The sequence below is a fragment of the Lathamus discolor genome, chromosome 18, assembly GCF_037157495.1.
Source record: "Lathamus discolor isolate bLatDis1 chromosome 18, bLatDis1.hap1, whole genome shotgun sequence".
In the NCBI taxonomy this organism is placed as follows: domain Eukaryota; kingdom Metazoa; phylum Chordata; class Aves; order Psittaciformes; family Psittacidae; genus Lathamus; species Lathamus discolor.
Window position 1 is genome coordinate 2,441,618 of NC_088901.1, and position 15,402 is coordinate 2,457,019.

General features: G+C 60.0%; 1 protein-coding gene across 1 annotated transcript; it reads left to right on the top strand.

Moving 5' to 3' along the window:
- Positions 1–2,086: 2,086 nt before the first annotated feature.
- LIN28A (lin-28 homolog A) lies at positions 2,087–15,318 on the top strand. Its single transcript, XM_065697959.1, has 4 exons — positions 2,087–2,154; positions 2,990–3,168; positions 12,482–12,666; positions 13,799–15,318. Exons 1-4 carry the CDS (start codon positions 2,124–2,126, stop codon positions 14,010–14,012), a joined length of 609 nt encoding a protein of 202 aa, XP_065554031.1. The 5' UTR covers positions 2,087–2,123; the 3' UTR covers positions 14,013–15,318.
- Positions 15,319–15,402: the final 84 nt, after the last annotated feature.

Here is a 15,402-nt window from a genome sequence, read left to right on the forward strand (position 1 = left end):
CAAGGCTTGGGCTCCCCCTCCTCCTCCTTCCCTCTCGCCCAAATCATCCCACAAACGGGAGAACGGGAGCACGCAGAACCCGCGGCCCCAGCCCCCGCTGGCCAGGAGGGGGTGACAGATGCACGCAGCCACCGGGAGCGCTCCCGCAGCGGATCCCCACCCGGGACGGGCCTGGGTGCCGGCGAGGAGAGAGGAGCAGGAGCAGGTGGGAGCGCACACCGTGGTTTCCCTCTCACCAGCGCTCTGCAGGCTGCCCAAGCCTGGCTGTGGACGGGAGTCCGGATCCCGTTCCGTGCCCAGGAAGCACCCGGCTGGACTCTGCCGTCCTGCAGTGGCAGACGAGGGCTGTTCGTTGGATTTGAGTCGGGACTGATGTTAATAAGAAACCAGCGGAGTTTCCTCAACCTCCTGGTCCGTCCCCATTAAAAACCCCATAAAGATGAGGAAACACCCCATGAGCATCATGGAATTAACGCTGCTGTGGGCAGGTCACGGGCGCCTCCTGCTCCACCCGTGGGGACCCAGCTGAGGGAGCTGCAGAGCCCTGACGGGCTGGGGGGCAGCCCCAGCTGCCTCCTCCCGAAATGTGCCCCATTTCCCTGCAGGGAGGCGGCCTCCCCCCCTGCTGCCACCCCAGCCCCGCTCGGCTTTGCTGGGAAAGGGCAACGCGGAGCCCTCGGGTGGAGGTAGCCTTGATGGTGAGGAGGAGGAAGAAGAAGGGAGGGAGGAAGAGGAGGAAGGGCGGGGGGAGGAAGGCAGGCGCGCAGGACCCTGGACAGGGCCGGGGCCGTTCAGCACCATGGCCAGCGCCGCCGCCGCGGAGCCTTCGCGCGGGGCTGCCCCACGCGGGATCTTACCGGTAGCACCGACCGGGCCCGGGGTGGGGTGGGGGGGGGGTTGTCCCACGGGTGACACCGGGATCCCCGGGGTGCCCTCCCCCCGCCGCACAGTGCCCCCTCCCCTCCCCGATCCGCTCCGTGATACCACTGGGAGCGAGTCCTGAGTGGGGCGGCCGCGGTCAGTGCAACCCCCCCCAACATTCACTGTGGGGGGGACACTGCCCGTTCACCCCCGTTTTGGGGGGCCACCACGTACCCCAACGCAGCCCGGGAGGGGCGGCGGGCGGCGCTGTGCCCCCACGGGCCAGGCCGGCAGCGGGGCATTGTCCGCGGCCGGAAATGGAGCCCTGGTCACTCGCCCTTTGTCCCCGCCCGGCCGGGGGGGCTCCGGACCATCGCCCCCCCCCCCCCCCGCAGAGCCGTGGGGAAGGCAGGCTCTGCCACCGGGCCTGGGGGGGAAACCGCCCCGGGGGTGCGCGGCTCACTCGTTGGACTCGGTATGGGGCTGGGGGCGCGGGAAGACCCCGGTGTCCCGGATAACCCCCCCCCCCCCCCAGGCCGTGATGAATCAGCCTGGTCCCGGTTCCTGGCCCGGGACACGGGCCGCGGCTCGCAGGTGGTTCCGCTCGTGGGGGCGGCCGCGGCGGGGGGAGAACGGAGAAACGAGGTGGATGCGCCCCCAGCCCTCGGGGTCCCACCCCCCGGGGGTCACGTCTCCATTGACAGGTGGCCTCGCCCCTAAGCTGGGGGGGGGGGGGGGGGGGGGGTCAGCCCTCCACACACACTCCCCCCCCCCCCCCCTTTTCCAAATCCCTCCCGGAATGTGTCGCTATTACCGGGGTGGGGGGGGGGGGGGGTGTTAATTAGGATCACGTGGGGACGGGATGGCGGAGCGGGGCCCGGCTCCCCCCGGCCCCGCGGGTGGGTCCTGGGGTGGGGGGGGCGGGGGCTGCTATTGTCTGCGAGAATTTGGGAGCCTTTGAGAAACCCCTCCCGCTCCCTCCCCCCCTATTGTTGGAGGGAAGATGGAGTCAAACCGCTCCCGGCTCCCTCCCGGCGGGGTCTGAGCCGGTTTTTTTGTTGGGTTGGGGTTTTTTTTTTTTTCTTTCCTCCCTTTTTTTTTTTTTTCTTTCCTAGTTTTTTTTTTTTTTTTGGTTTTCTCTTTTTTTTTTTTTTTTTTTTTTTTTTTGGCCGGGCCGATACCCTCGAAGCTGGCCGAGGAGGAGGAGGAGGGAGGAGGAGGCGGTAACAGCCACAACTCGGGATTTGCGAGCGAGTGTCGGGATGGGGTCTGTTTCCAACCAGCAGTTCGCAGGTTAAGTTATATTATTGTCGCAGCCCGCCTCGGCTCCGCGATTATTAATAACAGAGCCCGCACGGGGGAGGGGGGGGTGCGGGGGGGGGGGTGCGGGACCCCCCCGATCCAGCCCCGCCGCACCCCAGCAGCGAGGCCGGGCCCGGCGTGGCCCCGCTCCCCCGCTCAGCTCTGGGGGGTTTGGGGGGCAGGGATAGGGTTATTGATTTGGTTTTCACACAGCCCCCCCCCCCCCCCAGCCCAAGGATGAGCCCAAAGTTTGGGGCCCGTGGCGGCTGTGGGGTTATTTGGGAGCGGGGGGGGGGCGTGCAGCGGGGGGATGCTGACGGCAGGGGAGAGCCTCGCTCCAGCGTGGCTGCCTGGGGACAGGGGGATTTCGGGTGGGTATTTTGGGTGAGTTTTTCCCTTTTTTGGTATGTTTGGATTTTTAATTGTAGGGTTTTTTCTCTTTATTCTTAAATTATTTTGGTTTTTTTCGTTTTGTTGTTATTTTTTCTTTTGAGGGTGGGATTTTTTAATATGTTTTAATTTTTTTTTCGTTTTTAACTTTTCCACGGGAACAACGGATTTAGGGCCCCCACCCCACGCACCGCCTGGGTCAAGCCTTCGTTTTGTCCCGCTCCCGGGGCGATCCCCACGCACACGTGGAGGCAGAGCCGACCGCTCTGCTCGGGTTCTCGGGGGGGGCTCTAGCTTTTTCCTTGCCTCTTCCAGCCCCGGAAGCCCCAGCAGGATTCGGGGGCTCTTTCTGCGGGCCGGGTGCGGGGCGGCTGGGCCGGGGGGACCCGCGGCTGCCCCAACCCCCGGCTCAGCGGCCCCGTGGGTCTCTCTCCAGGTGCGAAGCCGGGCGAGGAACCGGCCGGAGACTCTCCCAAGGCCGAGAACGAATCTCAGCCGCTGCACGGCTCCGGCATCTGTAAATGGTTCAATGTCCGCATGGGCTTCGGCTTCCTCTCCATGACCGCCAAGGGCGGCGCGACCCTGGACTCGCCCGTCGATGTCTTCGTGCACCAGGTACGGAGCCGGATCCATCGCTGGGGTCTGGGGAGGAAAGCAAGGGGCAGCCTCTGGGAGGGTGCGGGGCGGGATGGGGACCCCACGCCGCTTCCCCCTTCCCAGCTCGGCATCCCGGGGAAGCCGGGGTCCCCCGGGCCCGTTTTCCCGCAGGTCGGGCACGGCCGCTGGCCCCGATGCAGCCCAGGGCTCCTCTCCGGGGACCGGCCCTGTAAACGGATCCCCGAACGGTTTAATTTTCCCGTCGTGGTTCCCTGAGGAGCCCCTGGAGCCGGGGAGCAGGTGCCCGCGGGATGTGCTGGAGCAGGGATGCTGCTCCCTCCATGGAGGGACCCGGGGAAGAGCTGGTTTTCCTGCGGTACAGGGTCCTGGAGCCCTGAGCCAGGCAGGGATGCAGGATTGGGCTTTCCTCAGCTCTGGCTCAGCCCGGAGTTGGGGATATCTCTGCACGGGGCCCTTCTTTCGGTTGCGGGTTGCACAAAGGCGTGCGAGGTGTATGTGAACCTGTGGATCCTGCGTTACAGTGGCAGTTTTGTGTCCGGATTTGATGCACAAGCACCTTGCGGAGTGGGGAAGCCCCACGCGTGTCGGTAATCCTGCGTTGAGGGGAGTTGTGGATTTGGGGCTGCAGCTGCTTACCCACACACACACACACACACACCCCCCCTTGGGGGAATGGGTTTGGGGCAAGCTGCTCGAGTGGAAGGTGTCCCTGCCTGTGACAGGGGGATGGAACTGGAGGAGCTTTAAGATCCCTTCTAACCCAAACTATTTGATGATTCCATAGTGTTCAAATCGGGGCCAGTGCTTGTGTCTGTGTGACGAGCGTGGCCCGTGGCAGTCCCCCTGGGAAAGCGGCTGCCATCCTTGGTGGGGAGCAGAGTGAGCTCTGGATCTGTGCGGCAGGCACAAGTGGTTTTGGGGGTACGGTTGGGAGCAGCCGCATGGGATTTGGGCTGAGGCAATGAGAGGTTGCTGGCTCTGGGGAGCCCCTGGGCCAGCCTGGCTTCAGTGGCTGCTGCTCTCCATGGGCCCAAAACCCCTCAGATTTGGGTCGAGCCTGTGGTCTGCAGATAGGATGGGGATGCAAGACTGAGCCTGGGGCTGTGCAGGGCTCTCACAGTGGCTACTCCAGGCAGGCAGGGCTATGGCAATTTAGCAAGTGAAGGTGGGAGAAGCAAATCCCTTCCCTTTGGCTTCAGCGTGGTTAAATTGCCTTGGTCGGAGCTACCACCCTGGGCAGCTGGGATTGGAGGTGAGGGCTCCAAATCAGCCAGCGAAAACCGAAAACTGGATCCTGGTGCTCTGAGAGCAAATGGGTCTTTGCATCTCAATGTAGCACAGCGGGACCTGGTGCCCGTCGGGGGAAGCCTCCCGCCCTTCTCCTGGGGGTTTATTGCCCATAGACAGTCTGGTTTCCTGATTGCTCTTGCTCACATTCCTGTAGGAAAAGAGAATTGGCTGGGTTGCCTCTGGCGGGAGCATCGCACCGCCCGGGGAGAGGTGCAGCCTCCTGGTGTTCCCCATGGGGTCCAGTGGGTAGGGATTGCTGCGTTCAGGAGATGCTGTGAACGTCGGATGGAAGTGGGTATTTTGGGTGGCAGAGGGAGGCAGAGGGGTTTTGTACCACCAGAAGTGGGGCGGCTTTGGGCTGATGTTGAGTGTTTCTCCTTCAGGTCGGGCTTTGCCTCCTGCCCCTCTCACTGGTGGCACAAAGTCGCTGCTTGCTTGCAGTGGAACAGCCAGGGCTGATCTCCTACCATGGAGCTCCCCAGCACTGGCTCAGCCCTGGCCCCTCCTCAGAGAGGGACCGAAATCACGCTCCCATTCTGGGCTTGGTGCTTTTGGGTGGCTTTTTTGTGGCCCTTCTACTGATGCTTTTCCCATCCCAGCATCCGGGTGGTTCCCAAGGGCCGGTGCCCGCTCTGCTCCCCACAGAAGGAGTCAGGCCTCGGAGGGCAAAAGCCACAACCAGGGGGGACAAGACACAGGGCTTGGGGTGCCCCAAGCCAGCTATTGGGGTTTAACACCCCAGAGCCCCCCATAACCTTCTCCTTCCCCTCTTCATTTACATATGTGAATGATGACCCACAGGAAGTAATTGTGGGAGAAAGAAGGGAATTGGCCTCTTTAGATCTATTAAATCACTTTATTACAGGAACCAGGTCTGAATGGCCCTTCTCTGCAGGGAGCGCGTCTCCATCTCCCTCTCCCTTTATCTGATCACAAAGAGATTAAAATCTCGGCAGGACAGGAGACTAACAGGGCTCCTCGGGGCTGCCTTTCCCTCACATTATGAGCTAAAAATGAGGCATTTGGGTTCAAATGCCTCCCCTGGACACTGGAGATGGATTCATTTGGGGGCAGTGAGGAGATAAGGGGGGATGAAGCACAGAGCAGGTCCTGCCGGGGGAGGCAAAGGGCTGAGGGTGGCAGAAATCGGGCTGGTGCTGGTGACAAGCCCAAAGCTGCGGTGGTTCTCTGGGGATGTGGCTCCCGGGCCCATGCATCCTTACAGGAGCGTGGAGAAAGCGACCTGGAAAAAGGGAGAGGAGAAAACCTGCCCATGCCGTGGCCCCGGGGCTCAGTGCCGCTGACCCGAGCACAGCCCAGACCTGGCTCTGCCATCCCGGGGGGCTGCCCGGTGCCTGGGCACTGCTCGGCTTTGTGTCTCCGGCCTTTTCTCCAAGCTGATGGGTCGAAATCCCTGCTAAAGGCAGTTTTATCTGTTATGTTTCTTGTTCCTTCTCATGGTGTTTGCAAGGAAAGATGCTGGGCACCACTGGTACCTTGCGGCTGCTGTGGCCAAGGGGCTTTTGGTCACTGGCATCTCGGTGATGTGGTCCTGTGTGTCCTTGTGGGGACATAAGGCCATGCACACCATTACACCCACTGGGGCTGGGATGTGGCCGCCCTGTCCTGCCTGAGTGCCCAGGGCAGCATGGGGCCAGCTGGGTATATGCCAGCATGGGGGGCTTTGGTTCCCCTTGCAGTCCCTTGGGTGCTGCCGTCCCCGGAGCAGTGGCAGTTGGTGACAGGCTCCATCCCCATTCAGTGAGGCAGGGAATGGGATGCAGGAGGAGGATGGCTGCTCTTCAGCCATGGGTTGCAACTGAGCTGCAACCTGCACTCGTGCTGACCCCCTGTATGCAGCGGGGTTTGGTGCCAGCCAAGACACCAGCAGGACATGAGGTCTTAAAGTGAAACTAAAAGCACATGTTCGGAGGCAGCTCCATCCCTGAGCAAAGGCAGGGGCACAAGGAAGGACTTCTCTACTGGGGACCGTAGTCCAGCCTTCCCATGGGCTGCCCTTTCCCTGTTCCTGGGTGCAGGGCAGGATCCAGCTGGGGGGATCTGTGTGCGCAGCAAAGGGGGAACCCTTCAGAGCAGCTCTTTGGGTCAGTTCGTTGGACCTGTGATACTCACAGAGACCCAGGGCACGTTTAATATCTCTCTTTTTCTGCGTTCTCATGTGCATCGCTCCTGCATTTGATCTCTGGGACCAGGGTCACCCCAAGGTGCTGGTGTGGGTGGCTGCAGGACCCAGTAGCACCAGTGTTACGTGTGTCCCTGGGGAAGGGATTCCGTGGATAGAAACAGCTGGAGCTTTGCCTTCGAGAAAATCCAGTAGGATCAAATGTTTGGTTTGGTTTGGTTCTTTGTTGGTTTGGTTTTTGGTTTGTTTGGGCTTTTTAAGTAGCCGCTGGACTAAAATGGCATCTCCGCATCCTGGTGGCGAATGGTGAGAGAGAGCAGCTTTATTCCATCCCCACACACACAAAAAAGCCTCCTGTCTCTGTCTAAAGATTAACTGATGGCTGCAGGCACATCCCTTCCCCCAGCTCCCCCTCTCAGCCCCAGGGTGAGGGGCAGCGAGAGAAAACACCCTTAAATGGTCTCCCAGATAAAATGGCCCAAATGAATGGGATTGCTCCCGTTAAAGCCGGGGACGGAGCTGGGGCCGGCTGGGATGGAGCCGCTGGCTTGGGGAGACCCTGCCCCTGCCACCCTCAGCTCCAGCGTTTCCTTTTCCCTATTTACTCCCACTAAAAGCGGGACGAAGACAGAATCCCCGATGGAAGATGCGCTGCTCTTCCTGGCCGTGCCCCTGCTTTAATGTGGGAGTATGAGATTAAAGCTGATCTCAACGAGCTGCCCCTGGGAAGTGCAGGAGGGTTTGGGACCTTCAGGGTGGGGAAAAACACAACTAAGGGAGCTGAAAGTGTGAATTTCGGGCAGCTAGCGGGGTTAGCTCTGTGATGAATGCTTTCTTTTCCATAACCAGTATCTACCGTTCAATGTTGCTGGCTTATGGTGGAAAACGAGGTGTGAGTGTAGTTGCTTTGGTAGAAAAACGGTTTTATTTTGGTTTTACTTGATCTGGGGAACAAATCCATGGGGTTATTGCTCCAGATGACAGTAGGGAGACACTGGAGAGCCTTGGTAATGTTCTGCTAAATCCCCTGTACTCGCCCTGATGGGGCTCATCACAGGCATCATCCTCTTTATCTCTGCACAAGTCCCCGGAGCTAGGGAAGGACCCTCTTTCCCGAGGAGCATCCGCCGGGATCTTGTGCGGGGCTGAGGTGCAGGAAGGGACATGGGATGATTCCTGCTCCAAGCCTCCTGTGTGTGAGCCCCAAAATAGCAGCAGCGCAGTCCGGGCCCTTGAAATGCCGGCACCGGGAGATTTCCTGTGCGGTTTGGGGAGAGGGGAGGGCTTCGCTCCGGGATGGATCCAGGCAGGGGCTGTGAAGGCAAAGGGATGTTTCCCTGCTGGCCTCATGGCCGATGGTGGCCCTGCTGTGGCATGGGGGCTTGGGTCACAGAGCCAAGCCCTGCCCAAAAGCGCTTTGGGGGCTGCTTGCTGTGGGGCAGTGCCCAGCTCTGCTGGAACAGGGCTGAGGCCGCTGTACCCTAGCAGGATGATGATGGCATTGCCTGGTGGCAATAGGAGCTGTGCCCCCAAGCACTGGGTGAGCCCGTGCACACCAGCTTATTGCCAGTGCAGGAGCCACGGACAGGGCTGCTCTGCACCCAGCCTGAGCCCTGCAGGGCTGGGGGTGGCCGAGAGCTGGGGCTGCTCCCCTGGGATGAGTCCTTTGGCATCGCGGTGGGGTGAAGATGGCTGGGGCTCTGCAGGGTGCCCTGCACCCCAACCAAGTCAGCTGAGGCATTGGTGCCATCAGCACGGGGACAGCTTGAGCAGAACAAGGGATATTGGGGGGCAGGGATGCTGTGGTGGCTCTGGGGACAGAGGGGTGCTGAGGCGGAGGGGGGGGGGCAGCAACAGTGGCTGAGGAGCCCTGGGTGTAGCTGAGGGTGCTGGCTGAACCCGTGGGTGAAAGTGGGGTGCAGTGATGGGGGCACAGAACCCCAGGGGCACAGCAGTGCCTGTGCCCACCACTGGGACATGCTGGGGTCCATCCTTCCTCACCGCTGTGGGCCACTTCCCCTCTGTAGAGTGGGGGAAACTGAGGCACAAGGCCCTTCGGCGGGGTCAGGCTGCCCGAGCTGCTGCGCATGGCTCAGCGCTGCCACTCGCGTTCCCGCAGTGGCTCCTAACGCAGCATCCCGACCCGGCTGGTTTTCCAAGGATTGAAGTTTAAAGGGCTGGAAGGTTCCCGCGCAGCGAGAGGCGAGGTGCAGCGGCCGCTCCGCCCCAGGCCCCTCTGGACACAAAGATGGTTTGATTGAGTGGCCGGGGCTGGTTGGGAATAAACGTCCCCTTGTGTCGCGCTGGGGAGGCCACGGGGACAATGGTGACCCCGGGGCTTGCCGAGCCCCTCCGGAGCCTGGTTGGTTGGGAGGGGGTGAACCGGAGCCTGGCATTTTGGGGAGCAATGGCTGGATTTGGGGTGCTCCACGGTGTCACCCCTCTGGGAGGGGCAATGCTGGGGTCTGTGATGAGGGATTTACTGGGTGGGAGGAAGAAGAGGGATGAAGGCACCCGTGTGCAGGTGGGGTGCAGGGCAGCGCTCAGCTGCTCACGTGCTGTGTCTTTGTCTGCCATAAATAACCACAGAGCTGCTGGAGTGTGGGATGGGTGGAAAAGCAGAGAGGTGCCCACTGTGATGCCTGGTGAGGGGGAACCCGGTGGGGGGGTCACAGAGAGCTAGGTGAAGCCGTGCCAGCTCTGCTTCTGTTCCTTGTCCCAGTGGTTAACCCTGGACCCTAATGATGACAAATGAAACCCTTGCGCTCAGCTATGCTTTAAAGCAGTTTGAAGCAGTTTGATGATGAAGATGGCAATGCTTTGTGATTCCAAGCCCAGAGGGTCACCCTACACCCCCCATACCAAAACCACCACCCCCCCCCTCAGGACTGACCCCTCAGCTCCACCATGGGACCCAAACCCCAGCACCCAGCGGGTGAGACCCAGCTCCCCTGGGCGCTGGGCTGAGGGGCTGCGGGGGGTCAGGGGGCCGCGGCCATGCCGGCCACCCTTCCTCCCCCCACCGTGGCCTGGAACTCCTGGAATTTGGGCAGCGGGAGCGCGGCCGCCGCCGGCCCTTTGTTCTCGCTGGCCGGTGGCTCCCGGCCCTCCCCTCCCTGCGCTCCCCCCCCATCCCCAGCATCCCCGGCTTGCTCCAATCCCCCCCTTCCTCTCTTTATTTTTTGGGGGTGTGTGTGTGTGCGCGGAGGCCTGGGAAGGCTCCGGCTTTGTGTGTGGTGTGGGACAGGGGCTCTGGGCCCCTTCCTTTCAGATGCAGGAGGTATGCAGCTAATTCAATGGGCTGCAGTTTGATTACCTATCTGATAACAGAGGAATGCCAGCAATGTGTGTGTTTTGGGAAGGGGGCAGGGGGGATGCGCAGGGACCACCAGCCACTCCGCAGCTCACATCAAAAGGCTTCGGTGGGGGGAGAGCTGGGGCGCCCCGGCCGCTGCCCCCCTTCCTTCCCTGGGGAGAGGGCGTTTCCTTTGGCCTTTTGGCGGAGGGGGCCGGGGGGGGGGCGGTTGTCATCCTCACCCGCTCCTGGAAAACAAATCGCTTCCCCGTCATGTTGCAGCAGCTTCTGTCCCAGCTCTGCCTCCTCTTCCTCACGATGTGGGTAGCGGGTGGCTCACGGGGCGTAGCAGTTTGGCTGCCCACGGGTGATGGTGTCCAAGGACTGGGCTGTGAGCCAGGGGGGTCCAGCCTCTGTGTGCCAGGGTCCCCCCTGCCATGGCTTGGCTTTGTCCTGAGGCTTGGGGCTGAGTGCCTGGGGGTTTTCATCTCCATAGTGTAAACACAGCTGGGCTGCTGGGGCTGTAAACACCCCATCAGGACCTGCAGGAGGACCTGGCTCTTGTCCTGCAGCCGCCTCCTGTGCCATACAAGTGATGCTCACCATGGAGTGATGCTCAGCTCCTCACCCCCAAAACGCGGCTGCTGATGGAGTGGGGCAAATTCACCATCTGTGGCAGCTCCTGTGGCCCAAACCACGTCACACCGGGTGGTGACTGACCCCAAGGTGCTGAGACTGAGTCAAGCACCTCTTGTGCTCTGCTGGTGGCTGCTTTGGACACAGAGGTCTTGCTTGGGTGATCCTCAGCATCTTCCTAGTGATGCTCAGTACTAGGGGAAAGCTGAATTGGAGTTTGGGAGCAGCATTTGGCTGTTGTGCTGAGCATGGAAGGGTGTTTGCCACTGGTAAGTGGTGGTGGGACTGCCCAGCACAGCCCTGGATGGGCAGAGGTTGCTATGAGACCCTGTCATGTCTTTGTTGTCACTGGGGACCCCATAGCTTATGGTTTGGTTCTCCCTTCTGGGAGCAGAGTGGGTCAGAAAGCGAAGGTTTCAGACAATCCCATCTGGCCTGCTCTGGAGCCCACCCCAGCAGGAAAGTGGACCTGGTGGATGTGGGTGACTTGTCCCATCCCAATGGGTCTGTCCCACCCAGAGTTGGGCCCCCAGACACAGAACTGGGGGGCAAAAGCAGAAAAAGGGGCCTCAAGGGCTGTTCCTTGAGCTCTGCTGCATTCCCAGTTCCCTCATGTGCCCAGGGACACATGCACCGTGTCCTGCAAGATTCCGCTGAAAACCAATCACTCCTAAACCCCAACAACTCCAATTCCTCCCTCTTTGTTTTTATGTGGGGCGTTTCCACGTGGGTCCTGGTGAGGTTGGGATGGAAGAGGGGACCCGGCCGTGTGCATGGAGGCTCTGGTGCGGGAAGAATGGGCGGCCGCGGCCCACGTGACGGGAACTCGCCAGGATGAATGGGGGAGATGCTCCATTCATAAATGCAGGGTCCCGCTGCAGCCGCGCAAGCGTTGGCGCCGGGAATCCCCAGCCTGAATCCCGAGCCCCTGGAGCTGCTCCTCCCTCTGCCAGCAAATCCCTCTTAACTCTTTGCTCGTGCTCGTTTGAGCTCTGCTAAGAACTTGAGCAAAAGCCCTGCTTGGATCGCTGCCGGGATGCAGTGGTCCTGCACTGATGCTCACGGCAGCCTTTGCTGGTACAGGGGGGCAAGAGATGTATTGGCTGCATTGTCCAGCTCAGGTCCTTATGAATTTGTTCTGCTGAAATCATAGAATTAAAGACTGGTTTGGGTTGGAAAGGATCTAAAGATCATCTATTTCCAACCCCTTGTCATGGGCAGGACTTACGGAAGTGGAGTGGATTTTTTAGCCGTTTCATAGCCTCCCTTCCCAGCCTGGGTCTTTATGAACTCTCAGGTTAAATTGCACTGTGATGACCGATGTGGCAACCCTGGGAGATGTTCCCTGCAGTGACAATCCAGGGCCAAACAGCTGCTTAATGAATTATTGGAGGTAATTAAAGGGCTTGAAGCAAGGGGGCTGGCTGGGCTGGGACCCTGGGCCAGCAGTGCCAGCTTCCAGCCCCCTGGCCTTGCTCTGTGTCCTGCCACGAGCAGGGCTGTACGTGCCTTTGCAAAGCCTTGAGATCCTTTTGTCTTTTGATAATGATGTTTTGTACCTCCCTGCGAGCAGCCCCAGCCCCGGCTGTCAGGAGGGGCAGGGGCAGCTCTTGCTTGGTTTTGGGAACAAGGGGCTGTTTTGGAGTGCTGAGTCAGCATTTTGCAGTGAACCCTGTTGACATTTGGGTCAGAGCTGCCTTTGCTGTCCCGTGCTTGCCAAACCAGCGAGCCCCACTTAGCCAGCTGCCTCAGCTCACTAAAGGCTCTGTGTTATTAAATGGGGCTCCAGAGACTTTACGGAGATGAAGGTGCTTGGGCCCTGATATCCATCCCCCCACAAGGGATGGTCACGGGGAGATGTCACTTGTGCCATGGGAGGTGTTTGCTTATTGCGTGCCCGGCGGACACTCTGTGCTGACCCCCATCCATTCCCTGTTCCCCCCCAGAGCAAGCTCCACATGGAGGGTTTCCGCAGCCTGAAGGAGGGCGAAGCTGTTGAGTTCACCTTCAAGAAGTCATCCAAAGGTTTGGAGTCCATCCGGGTGACCGGCCCGGGAGGCGTCTTCTGCATCGGCAGCGAGAGGAGACCCAAGGGCAAGAGCCTCCAGAAACGCAGATCGAAAGGAGACCGGTAAGAGGTGGCAGGATCCAGGGCAGGGTCTAAGTCCTGCGGGCACCAGGAGCTGCCCAGCACCCTGCTTGCAGCGTGGGGATGGGTTTGGGTCCGGTGGGGCAGGCAGTGACCCTTCCTCTGGGAAAGCAGCTTCCTTTAGTGGTTAATGAGTGGCAGATGCAGCTTGGTGGGGAAAGGGCAGCAAAGCAGCAGTGAAGGGCAGAGGTCAGGGACACCCCGGGCGGCTGCTGCCCTCGGCCGGGGGATCCGTGCTGGGCACGGGTAATTTTCTTGGAGAGAAACCCTTCCTTGTGGGAAGGAAACGGCCGGACGTCCTGGCAGCATCTCCCACGGTGAGGCCGGGAGCCCCAGGGCGAGCCTGTGGCCAGCCCTTCATCCCCACTCTCCTCTCCCATCCCTTCCATCCTGGCTGCCCCAAGAGGCGTTATCCTGGCTTTCCCAGTGGATGCTGCCCACCCAACCTGGCATTTCACACACAAGTGAGGTCTCAAATGAGTCAGAAAGGAATGGGGGGGGGGGAAAGGAAAGAGATAAGGGTTGTGGCTGTCCTAGATGGATGCAGGATTTCAAATGCGCACAAGGCAGCAGCTTCCTCTGCCCACGCTGCTCTGTGGCACCTGAGGGGATCAGTGCTGCAAGGGTACAGCCACAAGAGAAATCACATCTGGGGTTGTCCCAGCACTGATGGCCACAGTCCCTGTAACTGAGCTGTTGTCCTGTTGCCTGTTCCTGCTCTGCTGCAGGCTTTTGGTCCATAGCATGAAGCCCTGGATGCAGGGTCTATAGGCACAGGAGCCAGAACTATGATGGAGCCAGAGAGATGGAAGCCCCCCCAACATCCCCGCTTTTTGTCCCCACGCTTGGTTTCAGTGCAGGGGTTTGCTGCCATCTCCTGGGTACCAGCAACACCACTGAGCCAGGCCCAAACTGGCTGAGATGGGGCTCTTCAGGGACCAAACCTAGGGTCACCATTCACCCCCAAAGAGCCTACCCCACATCCCTGCAGCCGCCACCTATCTGAAGCCCAGCGCTGGCTGTGGCTGACCAGATGGGTCCCAAGCACGGCCAACGGCAGCATCCCACCTCATTGTATTTCTCCTCCTGGAATCTCTCTCCTCCCCCCCCGCAGATGCTACAACTGTGGTGGGCTGGACCACCACGCCAAAGAGTGCAAGCTCCCGCCGCAGCCCAAGAAATGCCACTTCTGCCAGAGCATCAGCCACATGGTCGCCAACTGCCCTGCGAAAGCACAGCAGTCCCCCAGCTCCCAGGGCAAACCTGCCTACTTCCGAGAGGAGGAGGACATGCACAGCTCGGCCCTCCTCCCCGAAACCAGGGAATGATGGCAGGCGGCAGGGAGAGGGGGCTTCCACCGGGATGAAAAGGCTTTGGCAAGGCAACGGGCAGCCGCGGGGGCTCAGAGGAGGGACGGCAGGGTGAAAGACTGGGGAAGGAAGGCAGCAGTGCTCATGGCAGGGACCTGGTGTCCCTGCACAGACCTTTTCCCCCTGTTCGCAGCCTGGGAAAAGCTCTGCCTTTAATCAGGATGGCTTGTTCCAAACATAGGGGAAGCAGGGCCCAACACACCTCTTCCAGCTGAAAAGAACCAAACCCGTATTTGATCTAACTTTATTCTTCTCCTAAAGGAAGCCAGGCAGTAGTGTTTCTTTTCCTAAAGGAAGCCAGGGAATAGTGTCTCTGGGAGGAGGAGCAGAGAAGCAACACCTCAGGGAGGAGCTTATGGCTCCTTGTTCTCCTGAGTTTCAAACAGGCTCTAGCATGGCTTGGATGAGTGGCAGGGGACCCACTCCTGTGCCTGCCCCATCCCTCTCTGCTGCAAGGAGGAAGGCCAAGAGGGGAAGGCTGGCTGCAGAGCACTGGGGAGGTGCTGTGGGCTGGCCCCATGGGTCCCCTCATAGTTTCTCACTTGCAGATCGATCAGGGGATTTGCAGTTTCTCTGTGGTTGCCCCACTGCTGAAAGCAGCAGAGCCCAGATTTGGGCTCAGTCTGGAAAGAAATGGGGCATCTCTGGAGTCTGGGCTAACGCTGCCTGCTGTGGGCTGCCAGCTGCAGCCTGGGGAAGATCACATTGAAAGAAAAACACTTATTTTCCCTCTACCTCTTCCTAAGTGCCAGCCCAGAGAGCACAAGGTGGTTTACGCAGCCAGCTCCTCCCCTCTAAGGCTTCTCCCAGCCTCTGAAATGCAGAGCTGGGGAGTAGGAGGGCTTCACGGAGCAGAAATGCTCTTCCCTAAGCGCTGGGCACCAGACATGGGGCAGAGCCAGCTCCCAGGGATGTTGCTGGCAGCGTTTCCCTCGGAGGCTGAGGAGAGAGCCCTCTGCTCACACAGATCCAGCCATGGCTTAAACCCATGCAAGGCAAAAGCATGTTTCTGCTCCTCCTGCCCACCCCGTACTCCTGGGCTGAGCCTCCCCAGGGGCAGAGGGAAAAGGTGCCCAGGTTGTTATCTGCTGCTGTCCTCCCTCCCCACCGGCCCCCCCCCCCCAAGTCTTGCCTTTATTTATTGCCCCGGTGGACAGGCCCCCCCCCCCCGGTCCATGTCAAGGCCAACACCAAGTGAAACCTGCACTAGGACGTGCGTGAATGACGTATCTTTGGGTTTGTCTGTCGTCTTTGGTGGTATTTTTTTGATTTTTTTTTTAATATAAATATTCTGGTTTTGTATTTTTGTATATTTTAATCTTTAAGAAAAAAAAAAGGAAAAAAAAAA